The 17,192-nt window shown below is 51.7% G+C and overlaps 8 protein-coding genes across 8 annotated transcripts; 6 read left to right on the top strand and 2 right to left on the bottom strand.

Moving 5' to 3' along the window:
- Positions 1 to 55: 55 nt before the first annotated feature.
- On the bottom strand, positions 56 to 2,111 carry JCM6883_006805 (FAD-binding oxidoreductase; the record flags this gene model as incomplete). Its single annotated transcript, XM_076635605.1, has 6 exons — positions 56 to 448; positions 547 to 597; positions 664 to 1,088; positions 1,151 to 1,246; positions 1,315 to 1,417; positions 1,488 to 2,111. The coding sequence occupies 6 exons, from the start codon at positions 2,109 to 2,111 to the stop codon at positions 56 to 58; spliced, it is 1,692 nt and encodes a 563-aa protein (XP_076484419.1).
- A 160-nt stretch (positions 2,112 to 2,271) lies between these two features.
- On the top strand, positions 2,272 to 4,245 carry JCM6883_006804 (uncharacterized protein; the record flags this gene model as incomplete). Its single annotated transcript, XM_076635604.1, has 9 exons — positions 2,272 to 2,411; positions 2,640 to 2,742; positions 2,798 to 2,873; positions 2,938 to 3,048; positions 3,118 to 3,247; positions 3,333 to 3,583; positions 3,701 to 3,978; positions 4,042 to 4,066; positions 4,133 to 4,245. The coding sequence occupies 9 exons, from the start codon at positions 2,272 to 2,274 to the stop codon at positions 4,243 to 4,245; spliced, it is 1,227 nt and encodes a 408-aa protein (XP_076484418.1).
- Positions 4,246 to 4,298: 53 nt separating this feature from the next.
- On the top strand, positions 4,299 to 5,013 carry JCM6883_006803 (uncharacterized protein; the record flags this gene model as incomplete). Its single annotated transcript, XM_076635603.1, has 6 exons — positions 4,299 to 4,323; positions 4,392 to 4,435; positions 4,503 to 4,580; positions 4,648 to 4,758; positions 4,828 to 4,871; positions 4,935 to 5,013. The coding sequence occupies 6 exons, from the start codon at positions 4,299 to 4,301 to the stop codon at positions 5,011 to 5,013; spliced, it is 381 nt and encodes a 126-aa protein (XP_076484417.1).
- Positions 5,014 to 5,696: 683 nt separating this feature from the next.
- Positions 5,697 to 7,937, top strand: CDH1 (Cdh1p; the record flags this gene model as incomplete). Its single annotated transcript, XM_076635602.1, has 10 exons — positions 5,697 to 5,902; positions 5,963 to 6,105; positions 6,171 to 6,496; positions 6,572 to 6,766; positions 6,837 to 6,936; positions 6,996 to 7,204; positions 7,267 to 7,434; positions 7,507 to 7,588; positions 7,658 to 7,719; positions 7,788 to 7,937. 10 exons carry the CDS (start codon positions 5,697 to 5,699, stop codon positions 7,935 to 7,937), a joined length of 1,641 nt encoding a protein of 546 aa, XP_076484416.1.
- A 457-nt stretch (positions 7,938 to 8,394) lies between these two features.
- On the top strand, positions 8,395 to 11,020 carry FRS1 (phenylalanine--tRNA ligase subunit beta; the record flags this gene model as incomplete). Its single annotated transcript, XM_076635601.1, has 10 exons — positions 8,395 to 8,452; positions 8,519 to 8,574; positions 8,635 to 8,802; positions 8,867 to 9,085; positions 9,148 to 9,231; positions 9,299 to 9,400; positions 9,461 to 9,600; positions 9,671 to 10,139; positions 10,205 to 10,586; positions 10,650 to 11,020. The coding sequence occupies 10 exons, from the start codon at positions 8,395 to 8,397 to the stop codon at positions 11,018 to 11,020; spliced, it is 2,049 nt and encodes a 682-aa protein (XP_076484415.1).
- Positions 11,021 to 11,432: 412 nt separating this feature from the next.
- TIM17 (protein transporter TIM17) lies at positions 11,433 to 12,319 on the top strand (the record flags this gene model as incomplete). The annotated part of the gene is made up of 6 exons (XM_076635600.1): positions 11,433 to 11,443; positions 11,510 to 11,530; positions 11,645 to 11,680; positions 11,751 to 12,001; positions 12,076 to 12,160; positions 12,226 to 12,319. 6 exons carry the CDS (start codon positions 11,433 to 11,435, stop codon positions 12,317 to 12,319), a joined length of 498 nt encoding a protein of 165 aa, XP_076484414.1.
- Positions 12,320 to 12,623: 304 nt separating this feature from the next.
- On the bottom strand, positions 12,624 to 15,401 carry JCM6883_006799 (uncharacterized protein; the record flags this gene model as incomplete). The annotated part of the gene is made up of 8 exons (XM_076635599.1): positions 12,624 to 14,057; positions 14,124 to 14,169; positions 14,237 to 14,332; positions 14,394 to 14,485; positions 14,544 to 14,573; positions 14,639 to 14,691; positions 14,762 to 14,831; positions 14,910 to 15,401. 8 exons carry the CDS (start codon positions 15,399 to 15,401, stop codon positions 12,624 to 12,626), a joined length of 2,313 nt encoding a protein of 770 aa, XP_076484413.1.
- Positions 15,402 to 15,677: 276 nt separating this feature from the next.
- On the top strand, positions 15,678 to 16,828 carry RAD10 (DNA repair protein RAD10; the record flags this gene model as incomplete). The annotated part of the gene is made up of 5 exons (XM_076635598.1): positions 15,678 to 15,929; positions 16,004 to 16,107; positions 16,179 to 16,355; positions 16,421 to 16,592; positions 16,655 to 16,828. The coding sequence occupies 5 exons, from the start codon at positions 15,678 to 15,680 to the stop codon at positions 16,826 to 16,828; spliced, it is 879 nt and encodes a 292-aa protein (XP_076484412.1).
- Between the last annotated feature and the right edge of the window lie 364 nt (positions 16,829 to 17,192).

Genomic DNA, 17,192 nt, shown 5'->3' with positions numbered 1-17,192 from the left:
GCTCTCCAGCTCTCCAGCAAAGTAATGGGCGTCGATATTGATCTCATTGAAGACGTTACTTCCATTCCTCCTCACCCTCTTCAAAGAGTATCTTTCCCGGATTGAGCAAATTCAAAGGATCCAACTCGCGTTTTATCCGTCTCATCAAGCTCAAAGTGCCCTCTCCCAATTCCCTTTTGAGGTAACCTCGCTTCGTTATGCCGATGCCATGCTCCCCTGAACAAGTCCCTTCGAGTTCGATAGCGAGTAACGCGAGTTTCTTCGCAAGTTCTTCGACTTCTGGAGGGGTCGCAGTCGAATTCGAATCTTTGAAGAGGATCGCTCGATGAATGTTGCCGTCGCCGATGTGTGCAACTATTGGGGCAAAGAGTCCAGATTCGCGAACGAAAACGTCCGAGCGATCGACGAACTCAGCGACCCGAGAGAGTGGAACGCATATGTCGGTGATCTGCATCGACAACCCACGATCGAGTCAGCCCTTGAGGTCAGAAGTAGCACACGTAAAGCAGGATCTCGCTCGAGAAAGAAATTCGGGGCTCGACTGACCAAAGTTCGACATCCTTCTCCGATCAAGAGTTGTTGACTCCAGTACTGGGACTACCACGACGAACCACACTTCAGTCAGTCAAGCAATCTCCTCCCACGAAAGAATGAGCGACATACCTTTCTCGCATTCCATATCAGCTCGTTCTCCTGTTCACTCGTCGCGATCCAGAGTTTGTCTCCCTCATTCTCCTTGACGATCTCCTTCACTTTCTCGAGCACCTGCTCAATCGACGCTGGTGTCGCTCCTGAGAACCGCATGAGTACAGTCGGTCTCTCCTCAAGCTTGCGTCCCTCGAGAAGATTCGCGAGATTGAGTCCTCGGATCGATGTCCCATCAAGCAGCTCGAGCGATGTCGGCGTAAGACCATGTCGAATGATCGCGGTTGATGTTGCGACGGCACGAGAGACGTTTGGGAACGAGGTGAGTGCGACTCGAAGAGGGAGGAGAGGCGCGAGTCGAACGGTGATGCGAGTGACGATTCCGAGAGTACCTTCGGATCCGAGGAAGAGTCGAGCTGTATCCCATCCGGTAGAGCTCTTTCCTGTCGTGGCAGTGAAGAGCGGTCAGTCATTGTGCTTGCGGTAACGAGATATGTCAACTCACGAGCTCGATTCGTGCCTTTCGTTCGGATAACAGAGCCGTTCATCAATACGACTTCGAGGGAGGTAATCCATTCTCCTCGCAGTGTTCCGTAGCCGACTGTTTCGTCCGTTCGAAACTCAGGCATGGGCTTCGATGGACTCGAGCGAGATACGAGGAAAACTAACCGGTGTTCGTCCCGGATCCTGCGACTCCTACCATCCCTCCGAACTCCGCTCCTGGTGCTGGATCGACAGGAAAGTGTAACTTGATGTTGCGTTCAGCGAGGTACTACGCTCGATGGCGAAACCGTGAGCTTTCACAGACGCAACAGAGACATCAATCGAATCGAGAAACTCACCTTGTTAAGCGAGACCCAACCCACTCCAGGTTCGACGATCGCCTGGAAGTCGTCTTCGTAGACCTTGATGACCTTGTTCATATGACTGAGCGAAACATGGAGCGTCGGTCGTCGTAATTCGGCTTCTTTTCCTTTTCCCTTTCCTCTTCCGAGTCCGTTCTCATCCGCTCGAGCGCTTCCTGTCGGATCCCACCTGTCTCCTTGGGGAGGATTGCAACAAGTCGGGATGAACTGCCCTTCGAGCGCCGTGCGACCTCCCGTCGGGATCACGTTCCACCGGTTTTTGACCGCAAACTTGACGGCTTTGACGACATCAGTAGTCGATAGGGCATGTAGTACAGCGGTGGGAGGTGTAGGAGGAATGAAGGAACCCCACGAAGAGCCGTGAGTGTTTCTTGTCGCGAGGTCGAGGGATAGTTGGTCTGCAGGGAACAAGCTCGCAAGTCCGGCAATCGCCTCTTCCACCGCTTGATCTGTAAAGCTACTTAGGGTTGTCGTCGAGGCGGATGAGGAGGAGGAGGATGGGGAGGAAGTAGCCGAAGATTCGGCGTGGGGAGAAGCGAGATGGCCTTTGACTGATTCGAGGCGTGTTTTCGCCGTTGTTCTAGGCGAGTCTTTGACCATTGTGAGAGTCGTGCAGGTGAGTAGAAGATAGAAGCGTCATACGAAGCGGAGCTCCCGAAAATAGACTCGCTTCCTTTCCTGCAACCGGTTTACTAGCGCAAAACGATGGCAATGGAGGTTCTTCTCTCCTCCTACCGTTCATCACCACGACTCACTCAGCATGGCCGACAAGGAGAAGGCGCCAGTCATAACAGAAGACTTGATTGATGAGGATTCAGCGGCAGTGAAGCGAGCCGTCAGGAAGATGGACTGGATCGTCCTGAGTCTGTGTGCGATCATCTACCTGTTGAACTTCCTCGAGTGAGTTCCTCTGCTTCCCTGCTGACTCGGGATCGTGCTGACCTCGGATCGTCCAATCGTTTCGAAGTCGCTCAAACATGTTTGTCGAATTCCCCTGCTCTTCCGCCTGTATGTCAAGCTGACAAGCTCATTCTATCGACGATGAATCTCATACACAGCGGAAAGTGAGTCGAGGCTTCTTTCGGCGCGAGAAAGAAAGCGGAAACTGATTTTGTTTTCGGGATGTAGCGCAAAAGTAGCCGGCATGGCAACAGATCTTCACCTTACTTCGAGGCAGTACCTTACGTGTGTGACGGCAACTTACATCTTGTACATCGCGTGGGAACTACCCGTAAGTACCACTTGATTCGGGAGAAAGCAAAACTGAAATTTCTTCCTTTCGCTAGAGTAACCTTCTACTGAAGCGTATTGGAGCTCATATCATGATCCCGGCAATGGTCGTGACTTGGGGAACTGTATCCTGTACGTTCGTCCCAGATCTTCCCCTATATAGCGTCAAGCTGAATTTTCTTCGCCTTTCGACTAGGTTTGACGGGACTCGTACAAAACTTTTCCGGTTTATTCGCGGCGAGGCTATTCCTCGGTTTGATGGAAGCGGGATTATTTCCCGGGCTCGTGTTATACCTAGCCGGATTCTGTGAGTCTGTCTCGTGCATCGATCTCGCTGAAGATGTTTAAAGCTCACTCCAAACTGCCGTTTTTTTAGATAGGCGTAGGGAGCTACAAACGCGTATCAGCGCATTCTTCGCGTCTGCGAGTCTGTCAGGGGCGTTTTCGGGATTGCTCGCAGCCGCAATTGTGAATTTGAATGGAAAAGGAGGACAGGAGGGTTGGAGGTGAGTTACTCGCTGCCTCGATCCTTCCCCCCTTGACTTCGCTAGGGATTCACCTCATAACTGACTCGAGTGTTTGCGAACGCAGGTGGATCTTCTACCTTGAGGGGTTGTTCACCGCTTTGTTCGGAGTCGTTCTCTTCTTCGTTTTCCCGCGAGATCCTCAAGGCTGTCGATTCCTCACTCCAGAAGAGCGCAACATGATCGATCGACGACTCGCCGCCGACGTTCCACCGGGCACTGCGACATCGGACAACGATCGATTCAGCTGGCGCGAGGTCAGAGCGACTTTCAAGAGTCCTCAAGTTATCCTTGTCGTGATCGCGCTTTTCGGTAACGGTAAGCCTCTAGTCTCGCTCGAATCGGTTGGTGCGACTGTCTAGTCAGACGAGTGCCGCGGTCGGCTCACCGAAAGAAGGCTCGAGCCGATTCTGACTCTTCGCTCTTTCCTCACAGGCATGACGCTTTACTCGTTGAGCTACTTCACCCCTCCGATCATTCAATCGTTCGGATACACACCCGTACAGACGCAACTTCTGAGCGCGGCCCCCTTCTTCAGCGCTTTCCTCGTCACTCTGCTCACGGCTTGGTTTTCGGATCGTTACGCTCAACGAGGACTCTGCGCAATCGCCATGTCGGTACTCGCCCTCATCGGATTCATCATGTTCTACAGGTCGCTACTCACGAGCGTTCGGTACACTGCGCTCTTCCTTGCCATCACCGGAGTTTACGCTGTGAGTTCTTTCTCTCGCTCCAGGTGTCTGAGATCTCGACTGACTCGATCTCTGCATCTGTAGACGGCGCCTGCACTTTGTACATGGAGTGAGTGATCCGGAATCTTAGCAGTTTGATGAGACTCTGCTGAATGCTTCAGATTTGAACTCACAGTCAACGTTAATTCCGCTGGTCACTATCGCAAAGCAACTGCCGTCGCCTTGGGATTCATCGCTACAAACTCTGGAGGTATTGCGGCTACTTGGTTGTTCCCCCAGATTGAATAATGTAGGAGCAACTCTCGGAAAGAACTCCGGAGCCGACGCATCTGTCGTAATCGATGGCCTCGATACTGAAGTTGGCGAGTCCAAGCTCTCTCTAGTCTTTCTCGCTCTCTCTTCAAGATCGCTGACTCCTCTCGTTGCTCTTGTAGACGTAGACGCTAAGCTCGGGCACCTTCTTGGCCTCGATACCCACGTAAGTCTGCCGGATTTGGTCTTCGAGCCTCCCTGAGACTGACTCTGCTCCGCATCGCTCTCCTCAGGTTTCTCTCGGACTCAGCAAACTCCTCAAGGGTCTTCTCGGCGGTCTCCTCGGCAAGCGTGAAGTCGCTACTGAGCAAGTAAGTCCCGTGCTCATCGTCTCCTCCATGCGACGAGAATCGACCTGACCGTTTTCCCTTCGTTCAGCTCTACAAACGTGCCAACGACGACCTAGTGAACGTGGATCTCGATTCTACAATCGGACACAACTCGCACGCTGATGTATCAGCTGTTGTCGGAGGGCATCTCGACACTGAAGTTGGTGAGTCCAGAGCTCCGTTCTCTCGCATGGTCTCGAATCGTAGCTAATTTTTGCCATCTTCGCAGACGCTGATGTCAAACTCGGTCACCTTCTCGGCCTCGATGCCAACGTGAGTCTGAGCTTCTACTGCTCTTCAACGTCGCGGGTCTCTGACTTCCCTCACGTTCTTCAGGTTTCCCTCGGATGTCGATTCGAAGGATAATTGGAGGGAAGAAGGGGATAGACACTGCGAGTTCGTTTACGCTTACTAGAATCGATTCGTTTGTCGCTGTAATGGTCAACATAGAGCTTCTTTTGAGTGCATTGGCGGGCGAAGGAGAGGGCTGGCGACGGGTTGAGAGAGTTCGAGGGTTGTAAAGCTTCAAATCGCAGGAAACGAAGGATGTGTCCGATTCGCAGGTCGGAAGGTGGTGTATCGATATAGTAGACTTCGTTTTGACCCCTCTGTTTCATCAGAGCTATACAAGCTCGTTGTAGACAGGCGGAAAGAGGACGTCTCGGAAAGTTCGATGACGGCTCGACAGTCGGAGAGGAGCAGGCACAAAGCCGTGACCCGACCCGGTGCTTTCAGATCTATTGAAGCGAATATAGAGCAAAGCAGCTGATCTGTCGGCGGTCGTTGTGAGTGGTAAACGCCAAGAAGCGAATTCGTCTCCTCCTCTCCTTGTCTCCCCCTCTCGGTCGTTCGCACAACTCGCTTTATAGCACTCGAGCATCCGATCCGAAGTAGCAACCTCGACCGCGGTACAGAGCCAGGTCCTCCCTCGTCGTCGTCCGCCCCTTTGTTCATCCAACAACAAGACGTCTTCCCTTTCTCCGCTGGTCGGTTCAAGCACAATCAGATTTACCTACACACTATTGTCACTATTGCAGACTACCCAGACCGCCACTCGACAGCTTCGACGCCTCCCCTTCCTCTCAACCCTTTGTCATCATGGAATCATCTTTCACGCGACGAATGAGGGCCGCGACCGAAGGATCCAACATCACAGCAGCTGGAATCGCAGGACCCAGTAGTCCGAGCAAACGGAGACCGCCGGAAGAGAGTTGGAGTGGAGCAGGATCGGGATCTTCGTTGTTTGGAGGTCTACTCGGCGGAGCACCTCCTTCTCCGAGCAAGAAGAGGATCTACGGTGACCGGTCAGTGCATCTCACAACCGCCCTGAAGCAGGAAGAAGCTCACGAAGCTTGACGAGACAGGTTCATTCCGAATCGAGACGGACTCGACATGTCGACTTCGTTCTCGCTCCTGAGCGGTACAAGTTCCCCGGCGAGTAACTCGACTGGATCGTCTCCGAACAAGGGCAAGAGGAAGGCGAATGCCGAGTTTGACGCTCAAGCGGGTACGTTTCGCAAAACTGTTCTTTCGTCTCTGCTCCGCAGATGCTGATCCCTTGACTGCTTACAGAGGAAGCCAATCGAACATTCGACACTCTCCTGCGAACAGAACTCTTCGGTCCTACTTCCCTCGACTCAGATCCTCGACTTCGTTCCCCGTCTCGAACTCACAGTCGCTACACTGGTTCGACTTCACCTCAAAACTCGCCCACTTCGAAACCGATCCTCAATTTCTCTTCACCGACACGGAAACGAATAAAGGACTCGATGGTCGAACGAGGGTTGGACAGTCCGAATCATGAGCGATACAGTCTAAGTCCGGTCAGACATGAGAGCCAGAAGTTGTTATTGAGTCCGAAGAAAACGATTAGACAAGTCAGTCGTGTACCGTTCAAGGTAAGCTCAGTCTTTCCTTCCTCGCTTCGCTCCGATCTCTCGGCGACTTATCGAACTTGTCTCTCTCGTTCTCAGGTTCTCGACGCTCCCGAATTAGCAGATGATTATTACCTCAATCTCGTTGACTGGTCTTCAACGAACGTACTCGGAGTCGGTCTCGGTCCCTCAGTCTACACTTGGAGCGCATCAACGAGCGAAGTCAAAAAGCTGTTCGATCTGTCGGAAAGTGATCCTCCCGATTCAGTGACTAGTATAAGTTGGGTACAAAGGGTGCGGTCTCGTCTCTCTACCGTGTATCCTGATGAATGAGCTGTAGAATTGACGATGCCGTCGCTTGTAGGGCAATCAAGTCGCAGTCGGAACGAAAAATGGAATGATTCAAATTTGGGACGCTCAAACTGGTAGATTTATCCGTCGCATGTCTGGACACACTGGTCGAAGTAAGCTCGTCTCTATCTCTCTACATCCTTTCACTCCAGCTGACAACGTGATTCTTCAGTCGGATGTCTCGCTTGGAACGAACACATCCTCTCGTCAGGATCTCACGATCGAGCAATCTTCCACCGAGACGTACGCATCAAAGATCATTGGATCCAGAAGATCAATGTTCACAAGCAAGAAGTGTGCGGCTTGAAATGGAGTGAAGAAGGACAACTCGCGAGCGGAGGAAACGATAACAAGCTTTTCGTTTTCGACAAGATGAATGAGGTTAGTTTCCCTCTCCAGTCCTTTTGTGATTCACCTGACTGATAGTGTATTCGGACTTGCAGACTCCTCTTCATCGATTTACCGATCATGTCGCAGCTGTCAAAGCTATTGCTTGGAACCCTCATCAGCATGGAATCCTCGCGAGCGGAGGCGGAACAGCGGATCAGAAATTGCGCTTTTGGAACACATTGACGGGAAATCTACTTCAAGAGGTCGACACCGGATCGCAGGTAAGCGTCGCTCAGCGTGGCTCTTCGGTCAAACAACGAAGCGGGTTACTTACGTCGGTTTCGACTCTGCAGGTCTGCAATATGCTCTTCTCGAAAAACTCGAACGAGCTCGTCACGACTCATGGATTCTCGGCTGGACAAGCACAAAATCAAGGTGAGCTTCCTTCTACTCTTCTCGCAAGCCGAAGCCGCGGACGCTGATGATACTTACCTTCGCGCGTAGTTGTCATCTGGCGATACCCGACGATGCAACAAGTCGCTCAACTGACGGGTCATTCATACCGAGTAAGTCTCCGAAGCGTCTCGAGCCGAATTTGAACCATTTGCTGATTTTCTGTCGCTCTTCTCGACAGGTTCTCTACCTCGCAGGATCACCGGACGGTCAGACGATCGTCACCGGAGCGGGAGACGAGACGCTTCGATTCTGGAGCGCGTTCCCTCGAAGCAAAGTCGAGAGGAAAGTCGATACGAGTCAATTGAGTCCGTTTGGAAGAATCCGATGAAGCTGTCTCCTCCTCCTTTCCCTCCGAAGTCTACCCCTCTCCCCTTTCGAGCTTACTGCCTCCTGCGCCTTCCACCTCCGATGCCAGACTTGTAGCTTACGTTGTTGATATCAACCAGTACAGTACTTTAGTTTTACACTCTACTCTCTTTCCCTCTTTTTCGCTACGTCGAATAATTTTCCCTGTATTTCCTATCTCCCGTTTTGCCGATTTCTGAACAATCGTCTTCAGACACTACGCTGCATATCTTTACCTGTTTCGAGCAACCTTTCGAGACGCCGCTCCGAGAGAAGTTGACTTCGAACGCTTTCCGTCTCATCTCATTCACCGCCGAGCCGTCTCATCAACTCCGGATTGCGTCTAGACGGATCAATAGCAGATAATCTACGTCCAGCACAAGCTCGACAACTCCAGAAACTTTCTACATCTCCAGTTTCTTTGATCTTCCAACAACAAGATGCCTACCGTTACTTGCGACCGTGTAGAGTTCTTCAAGAAGCTCGGAAAGGAATACTGTGAGCTCTCCTCTGCTATTCACCGCTTCCGCGCAGGTAGCTGATCTCCTCCCGAAACTTCATCAGCAACGAAGGAGTTCGACGAGCTCTTGTTCGAGTACGGACTCGAGTTGGATGAGGATGTGAGCTATCATGTTTTCTCTATACGGAGAACCAGACTAACAGAGCGTTTGAAACGATAGACTTTGGCTGATCCGAATCACCCAGCCAACGAACCTCATCAGCTCAAGATTGAAGTCCCTGCGAACCGATACGATCTCCTCTGTATTGAAGGTATCGCGAGAGCCCTCAAGCTGTACATCAACCCGGAAATCGGAGCGCCCAACTACACACTGAAACCTGCTCCCGTCGTTCGTCTCCCTTCCTCTCCCTCTTCAACGAGCCACTCGAGTTGACAGGGATTGCATGATGTAGGGACAAGAACGAACTGTCTACGTGAAGAAGGAAACCTCCCAAATCCGTCCTTACTTCGCAACTGCTATCCTCCGAAATGTTAAATTCGACGCTCTCAACTACGCTTCCTTCATTGATCTTCAAGACAAGCTTCACGCCAACTTGGCAAGGAAACGAACACTCGTCGCTATCGGAACTCACGATTTGGACAAGATCGCTCCCGGAGATATCAGCTACGAGGTGAGCGTTTTCTTTTTCTCCTCTGACTATCTCATCTGACTTTGCTCGCTTCGCTACGACAGGCCCTTCCATCGAAAGACATCAAGTTCGCTCCCTTGAACAAACCTCAAGAGTACACTGCTGAAGAGATGATGGCTCTTTACAAGGTTCGTTTCGCTTGCTTGTTGTCCTTCTCGCTCACCGCTGACTCGCTCGCTGCCTTGATTTTCGTAGGAAGACAAGCATCTCTCTCGATACCTCCACATCATCGAAGATTCTCCCGTTTACCCCGTCATCTACGATACTTCTCGTCAAGTTCTTTCGATGCCTCCTATCGTTCGTCTAGATCTATCGTTTCATTTCAGTGTGTAGCTCTAACGGACCCCACTCCCGTAGATCAACTCCGACCACACCAAGATCACCCTCAACACTCAAAACATCTTCATCGATGTTACCGCAACCGACGCGACGAAACTCGATCTCGTCGTCGACATGATCGTCACCATGTTCTCGGAATACTGCGCCGAGCCTTTCGTGTAGGTCGACGTGAAAAGATTGAGATCCTCGCAGAGCTGACTCTCTTTTGAGCTTTGTCCTACGATTTAGCATTGAGCCAGTCAAGGTCGTTTACGAAGAGGGTTGCGTTGGAGGAGCTCGCGAACTTCTCTCCCCTCCCCTCATCTCCCGACCCTTCGTCGCCCGCGCTTCTTACATCAACTCTTGCACCGGTCTCACTCTCCCCCGTTCCGACATCATCACCTTCCTCCAAAAGATGGGTCACCAAGCTTTCCCTCCTCAACAAGGATCCGACTTCGTCCCCGTCAACGCTCGCGAGAACTTCACGATCGCCCCTGAAGACGAGATTCACATTATCGTTCCTCCTACTCGACCTGATATCCTTCACGAGTGCGATATCATGGAAGATGTTGCCGTCGCTTACGGATTCGATAACCTCAAGAAGACTTTCCCTCGCACCAACACGGTCGCGAAACCTTTCCCTCACAACAAGTTGAGTGATACCGTTCGAAGGCTCTGTTCCGAAGCTGGTTGGATCGAAGTTCTCCCCCTTACTCTCGTTAGTTGTTCCCCTTCTCGTCCCCTTTCACGACGGGGTGACGCTGATCCTCGCACGCTCCACAGTGCTCCCACGACGAGAACTTCAAATTCCTCAATCGAAAAGATCCCGGAGATCTCGCCGTCGTTCTCGCCAACCCCAAAACGATCGAATACCAAATCGTCCGCACCTCTCTCCTCCCCGGTATGCTCAAGACGATTCGAGAGAACCGTAAACACGCACTTCCTCTACGAATCTTCGAGGTGTCGGATGTCGTCGTCAAGGATTCTCGGGAAGAACGTCAAGCGAGGAACATCCGACGAGTAGGAGGAGTCTTCTGCGGAAGGAAAGCTGGATTCGAGGTTGTACATGGATTGCTCGATCGTATGATGTTGGGATTGGGGATCCAGAACCTCGTCAATGAGAACAATAAGGCTGAAGAAGGTTACTATATCAAGTCTTCCGAGGGTGAGTCTTTTCCCTCTCCACGTAACTGTCAAATTGTGCTCACTCCTGCTCTCTCGATCACAGACGCCACCTATTTCCCTGGACGATCAGCGACCATCTACTACCGTCGATCAAAGGTCGCCTCTGCTCCCGCTCGACTTGCCCCCGCCGAATCTGCCGACCCTTCCGATGCCTCCGTCGCTACCGCTCCTTCTTCCGACTCTACTCCTTCGACGACCGACGCTTCTGGTCCCCTCGACACGCTCAAATCGAAACTCTCCTCCGCCCTCCCCTCCGTCCTCAAAAAGACTCAAGACGACGAATCTTCCGCTACTTTGCTCCCACGAGATGTCGCGATCGGAAGTCTAGGGATCTTGCACCCTTCGGTACTCAAGAGTTACGAGTTGGATTTCCCTTGTTCATCGCTCGAATTCGATTTGGAACCTTTCTTGTAGAAAAATTCATCTTCGCTTATTCCTCCCTCTCCTCCTCGCTTTCTCCCCCTTTCGAGTCACCTCATCTAGGAGGTGGTAATAGAAGTATAGTATTCCTCTGACCTCGATTTGTCCGATCAGTCGCAGAGAGCGAGAGTTGCGATCATGTTGCGAAAATTTCGCAGTTTTTCGTAGATGATCACGAGCAATGCAATCCAGCAGTCGTGCAGTCACTCTCGCACAACACGAGAGACGGAAGTCAAGCTCACCGAGATGCGAAACTTTGAAACTTTTCCTCGATTTCAACTCTCCGACCACACGACTCATCCGCCGCCTCCGAACCCGCCCAGCTTCCGTCTACAGTCTACCAGGAAGTCTCACATTAGCGCAGCGATAGTCGTTCCTTCAGTCTTGCTCTCTTTCTCGTTAAATAATGTCCCGACAGTGAGTGAACCTTGATCAAGCTCTTTTCAGCCCAAGAGCGTTGGCTGATTAGCTCGATCCATTCAGTGACCACACCCGAGACCCTTGGTAAGCTTCTCGCGAGCTCCTACTTGTCGGGAGAGAGCTGATCAGTTTCCTTTCTCTCATCGCATTTCATCACTCTCTCTCGTCTTCAACCCGGACTTCGACTACTCTGTGCAGCCCATGGGTCATCCTGAATGATTTTGGAGGAGCCTTGTGAGTATATCGTCATCGAATTCGTTCATGAAGATCGTTCTTACCTTTCGTTGCATCGGTATCTTCACAGCGCCATGGGAGCGGTAGGAGGAACAGTGTGGCACGGTATCAAAGGAGCCCGTAACTCACCGAAAGGAGATCGCTTACTCGGTTCCATCTCGGCGATCAAGGCTCGCGCTCCCGTCGTTGGAGGCAATTTCGGAGTTTGGGGTGGTTTGTTCTCGACGTTCGATTGCGCCGTGAAAGGGTACAGACAGAAGGAAGATCCTTATAATGCTATCATTTCGGGTTTCTTGACGGGTGGTACTTTGGCGGTTCGAAGTGAGTTTTCATTTTTGTCTTTTATCTTTCTTGCCTCCATTCTTTGAATACTCACGACCTTTCTGCGCAAACAGGTGGACCGAAAGGAATGATCGCGGGTGTAGTTAGTTGTGGTATCCTTCTTGGTGTATTCGAAGGTGTTGGAGTTCTCGTCGGACGGTGAGTCTTTTCTCTCTCGATTTCTTCCGTACTCTCGCTCATCCGCATGCGCTCTTCTCGCCTAGATTATTCGCCGAGAACAACAAACCTGTATCCCCTATTCTTCCCGAACAATCCTCTCCTCCTCCGCCACAAACTCCTCAACTCGTCGGCGCCTAGATCTCTCTCTCTTTCTCCCGCTCGTCTTCCTCTTACATCGTTATCTCTCCGTACAACCACCTCTTCTCCCGACTCCCGACTATATTTCCGCCTTGTAGATCTCTACCTGCTACTCCTCGTCATCATTTGCAATACCCTAGCACTGCTCACCCTTTCTCAACAACAGATTCAGCTTCGAAACAGCTTCTTAAGGTGTGGGATCAAACAAGTTTCGAACGAAACGAACGCGATACAATGCAGAGATAACCAGGGCTACAGCTATGAACAATCAGGCTACAGAGTCTATGTAACCGAGACTCGAAATCTATTGTCTCGAGGAGAAAACGACATTTCCATCCTTCCCTCTGAGTTCGAAAGCAGGTCCATCACGCTCACCCTTCGCGCGTAAGATGAGTTTATCGGCGCATCTATCTCCGTTCGTCATACTCGCCCATGGTACTCCTCCTCCTGCGTAGATCACGACGTTCCCGTCTCCTTGGAACGAGATGAATCCATCTTTCGGCGCAGGGGAAACGGGAGTAGGCGGAACGGCCCAGTGGATGTGTTGAGGATCGGGAGAAGTCGGTCCACCGGGAGAAGAATGAAGGATGAGTTGACAGGTTTCAGGGGAGAAATAGAGGAAAGTCGCAGAACCGGGAGTTGGAGGCGCAGGAGGTCGATCGGATCCAGGTCGAGGAGGAATAACAGGAGGTCCACCTTGAGGAGAAGAGTAGTTCGGGAACGATTGTTGCACGAACGAGGGCTTGTCGATTCCGTGTTGTTGGAGCGAAGACGAAACGTCTTTGACGAATCGGCCGAATTTACCTCCTCCTCCTCCTTGTCGGTGCTCTTCAGGTCGCTCCGGGAGTTGAGGAGGAGAAGGAGTGTAGTTATCTTGCGTTGGCGAGGAGTGGTCATCGTATCCTCGGATCTCCGGCGGTGCAATCGCGAGCCATTGTCCCGCTACCATCCCCCATCCATCCTGATTCGTCCATTCATAGCTAGAGGAGTAGACGATGTTTCCTTGATGGTTCTTGATCTGAAGGTAAGGTTGTTTCGCCTGCAGGACGAGTTTTGCACGAGGGATCCAAGCTTCGGGTGGAGCAGGTTCGGAAGGCTCTGGAACGTGAGGAGGTGCAGGGAGGTAGTTCGAGAGGTAAGAGACTGGATCCCACAGGGTCTGACCGTTTCCGCCGTCGGTACGTAGAGTCAAAGCTCCGTCTTTTCGGAATTCGAGCACTGGATCGCGAACGTCGTGACCTCCTCCTCCGCTCGACCAGATCACCTTTCCTTCTCCATATCGACCCATCCCGAACCTATCGAGTTGCTGACTCTTGTCGACTTTTCTGAGCACGAGTTCTCCCCTCTCAGTAACCTCCCATCTTCCATCTCGAAGAGCCAAACCTCCTTCTCCGGCTCCGCTCAAGCCTCTCGAATTCATCCTGATTTGACCCGCTTCGTACTCAAGCTTCTCTCCGACTTCCGGCTCGATCCCAATCAACCACTGCACTTCCCCTTCAACGAACTCTTCCTGATATTCGCACCCTTGAACCCTTCCTCGATCGCACCATTGTCGCAAGAACGCAGTCGGAGGAGCATTGATCGTCGCGGGGTAGAATCGATGGGTCGAACCGGCGAATCGGGTCGAGGGGAGGAGTCGGTTTCCGAGTACTTTGAATTGACGAGCTCCTGAAAGGGCGATTCCGTACCCGAATTGTCCGGGACCGATATAGTTATCGAGTACTGCTCCGCCGTAGTTCTGTGGACGCGTGGAAGAGACGACTCAGTTCGACCAGCCAAGCTCATAAGCGTAAAGGAAACGAACGAGAGTGTGTCCAGGACCCCAAGGCGACCAACAAGTCGGTCCACAGCTGTGTAAGTCGAAACGCCCTTAGCGCCAGACTCATATAGAAGTGGCTAAAGGCGGGCTGAACCCACCCAATCGCAAGGCGAATGAAAGCCCCTTCAGTTTTGATCGAGTTACCGATAACTTTCGTTCCCTCGAAATTGCGGTCGAAGGGAAAATCGTCGACCCTGCAGAATCAATTCAAATGTCAGATACCGAGGGTAAGGGGGAACAGATGGAATGGCTTACATGTTGATCGCGCCGAGGAGGTTGCGTTGGCGAGCGATGACCGTGTTCTTCGTCACAAGAGATCCGGGAGCACAGAAGAGTACGATAGCGCCCTATATGACGTATGTCGGTGAGCGAAGAAGTTATGACCATTGGGCGGAGACAGCTTACATCAGTAGCATCGAAGACGGTATTTCCTGCCTGTAAGTGATCTCCAGAGCGTCAGTAATGAACAGCTTCGTCTGACTACCCTGAAACTCCCTCACGATGACACTATCTTTTCCAGCGACGCTCAGTCCATCAGCCCATGGACCAGGAGCTAAACAGCACGAAACGACAAAATCAGTTCACGAGCAAAACGGCGAAGGATTCCAGACGCGAGAGTTCACCTTGCTGTCCGCATGGTCCGACGATGTTATCAAGAACTTGACATCTTTGAGCATAGTCGACGAGATGAAGCTGGAATCAAGGGGAGTCGAGTCGTCAAGTCAGCGAAAATTGGGCAATAACGACAAAGAATCGAGTGTATCTGCTCACCCCGGTCCAACCTCGTGGATCTTCGATCCTACAGCCTTCGACGGTCGATTCGTAGGCTTCTGGACCTCCCATCCAAACGAGTGCTCCTCCACCCTCTGACCAACCCATTCTCCCTTCCCTCTTCATCCTTTCCTTCTCCTCATCATTCGTCGGCGGGGTCGTTCCCCATCCTCTACATCCTCTCAAGTGTACACGTTTGAGCGTAGTTCTCGGCATATTGAACATTTTGACGGCACCAGCTTCCTTCTCTCCGCGAGTTTCGAGAATCGCTTGGTTTCCCGACTCGAAAGTTGGGTAACCTTGCGTCGCCAAGTTCGTCGAATGATGAGAGAAGTCGATCGCGGTGTAGAGAGGGTAAACGGCGCGGGGAACGAGGAAGACGGTCGTTCCAGGTCCTCCATCGCGGAAGAGCTGAGAGATTGCGGCTCCGTTATCGTTAGAGGGTGACGGGTTATGGAGAGGGTGGAAGAGGTGAGTCGGAGGGGCAGCCATGCTCGGATTGGCTCTGAATAGCAAGGTGGAGAAGGAGTAGAGAGAGCTTGCGAGTCGGAGTCGGGAGAATAAACGAATCTCGACCGCCTTGGAGTAAAGTGAAGAGGGTGAAGGGATGAGAGTTGACTTGGAGTGCGTACTATCGAGCTGCCGTTGATACCTTCCAGAACCGGCGGGAGTAGAGAGGAGGGAGAGACAGGAAGTTTCGTCATTTCTGGAACTCTCCTTCTCTCCACAACTTCACTCAACTTGATCAACGAGAACGAGCTCGGGGAGATGAGCAATACTCCGGGACCCTCGGGATCTTCCTCGAACGCGTTCTCGACTTCACGACCTCAAGTTCAGTCTCGCAATTCTTCATCTTCAATCGCGAAAGGGAAGCAACCAGCAACCGGAGGAGCTACGCCGAGTGCAGGAGCAGCGAGAGTCGTACAACCGGGATCGAATAGTGGTCCTGTCTCAGTAGGGGGTCCAGGTGGAATCGTCAGGAGAGCAACTCAGAACTCGATTCTGGTCAACGTCTGTCAAGTGAGTCCTTTGAGCGTAGTTTTCGACTTGAGACCGTGGAGAATGTAGCTGACTCTCCTGCACGCGCGAAACAGAAAGGAAACCCGGTAATTCAAAGTATTCGTTCGGTTCCTTGGGAATGGGGAGATGTCAAATGCGACTATCAAGTAGGACCTACGACGGGTGTGCTCTTCCTCTCGTGAGTCGATGACAGTAGCACGAATTGGCGAGCAGAGCGCTGAACCGTGTTGGCTCCACTTCCCTCACTAGAATCCGTTACCATCTCCTTCACCCTGAATACGTTCACACTCGAATCGCCGATCTCAGTCAATCCTATTCACTTCGAATCATTCTCGTACAATGCGATGCCGACAACCATACCGCGGCTATGCGAGAACTGACAAAGATTTGCGTAGTCAACAATTACACTCTTCTCGTAGCTTGGTCGTAAGCTCCTTTTCATCCCGTCTCTCTTCCGAGCTTATACGGAGCTGACGCTCTCGATGTGATAGAGCTCAAGAAGTTGGTCGATACCTCGAAACGTACAAACAGTTTGAACGCAAACCTCCCGACCTCATCAAAGAAAGAGTCGACGATTCCTACATGGCCCACGTCACGAGCGCTCTCACAAGTGTCAGAGGAGTCAACAAGACGGATGTCACGACGCTCGTCAGCAACTTTGGAGTAAGTCTCGCTATTCTCCCAGGACTGTCTCTTCGTTTGCTGACCCTCTTTGCTCGAGATAGTCTTTCGAGAAGATTGTCAACGCACCTTCAGCTTCGCTATCGATGTTACCGGGATTGGGAGACAAGAAGGTGAAACGATTGAGAGATGCATTTACGGGTAGTTTCACGGTCAAAAAGAGGAAGAAAGGGAATGCCGAGAAGCGAGCGGAGGAAGGCAGACAAGAATTGAACTGAGGACAGTAGTTTTGATGAGGACGATGAGAACGGATGAAGGGTCGAACACATCTCAGCTTGAATCACTTTGCGAGAGAAGGACGCTTGTAACGATTTCGTTCTTTCCTTTTCCACGATGTTACTATCGGACTCGAAGGGACTTGTTCAGGAGAGCATGGGATCGGACTGACGAAGAGAGGGTACCTCAAAAGGGAGTTGGGAGAGGGTACTTTGGACTTGATGAGACGGATAAAACGAGAGTTGGATCCTTTGAATTTGCTCAATCCGGGAAAGATACTCTTTGAAGAGGGTGAGGAGGAATGGAAGTAACGTCTTCAATGAGATCAATATCGACGCCCATTACTTTGCTGGAGAGCTGGAGAGC

Source organism: Sporobolomyces salmoneus (assembly GCF_050403485.1).
Source record: "Sporobolomyces salmoneus JCM6883 DNA, S_salmoneus_JCM6883_v1_ctg118, whole genome shotgun sequence".
Taxonomy (NCBI): domain Eukaryota; kingdom Fungi; phylum Basidiomycota; class Microbotryomycetes; order Sporidiobolales; family Sporidiobolaceae; genus Sporobolomyces; species Sporobolomyces salmoneus.
Note: the sequence above shows the minus strand (reverse complement) of the source record. Positions and strands in the feature narration are given on the sequence as shown.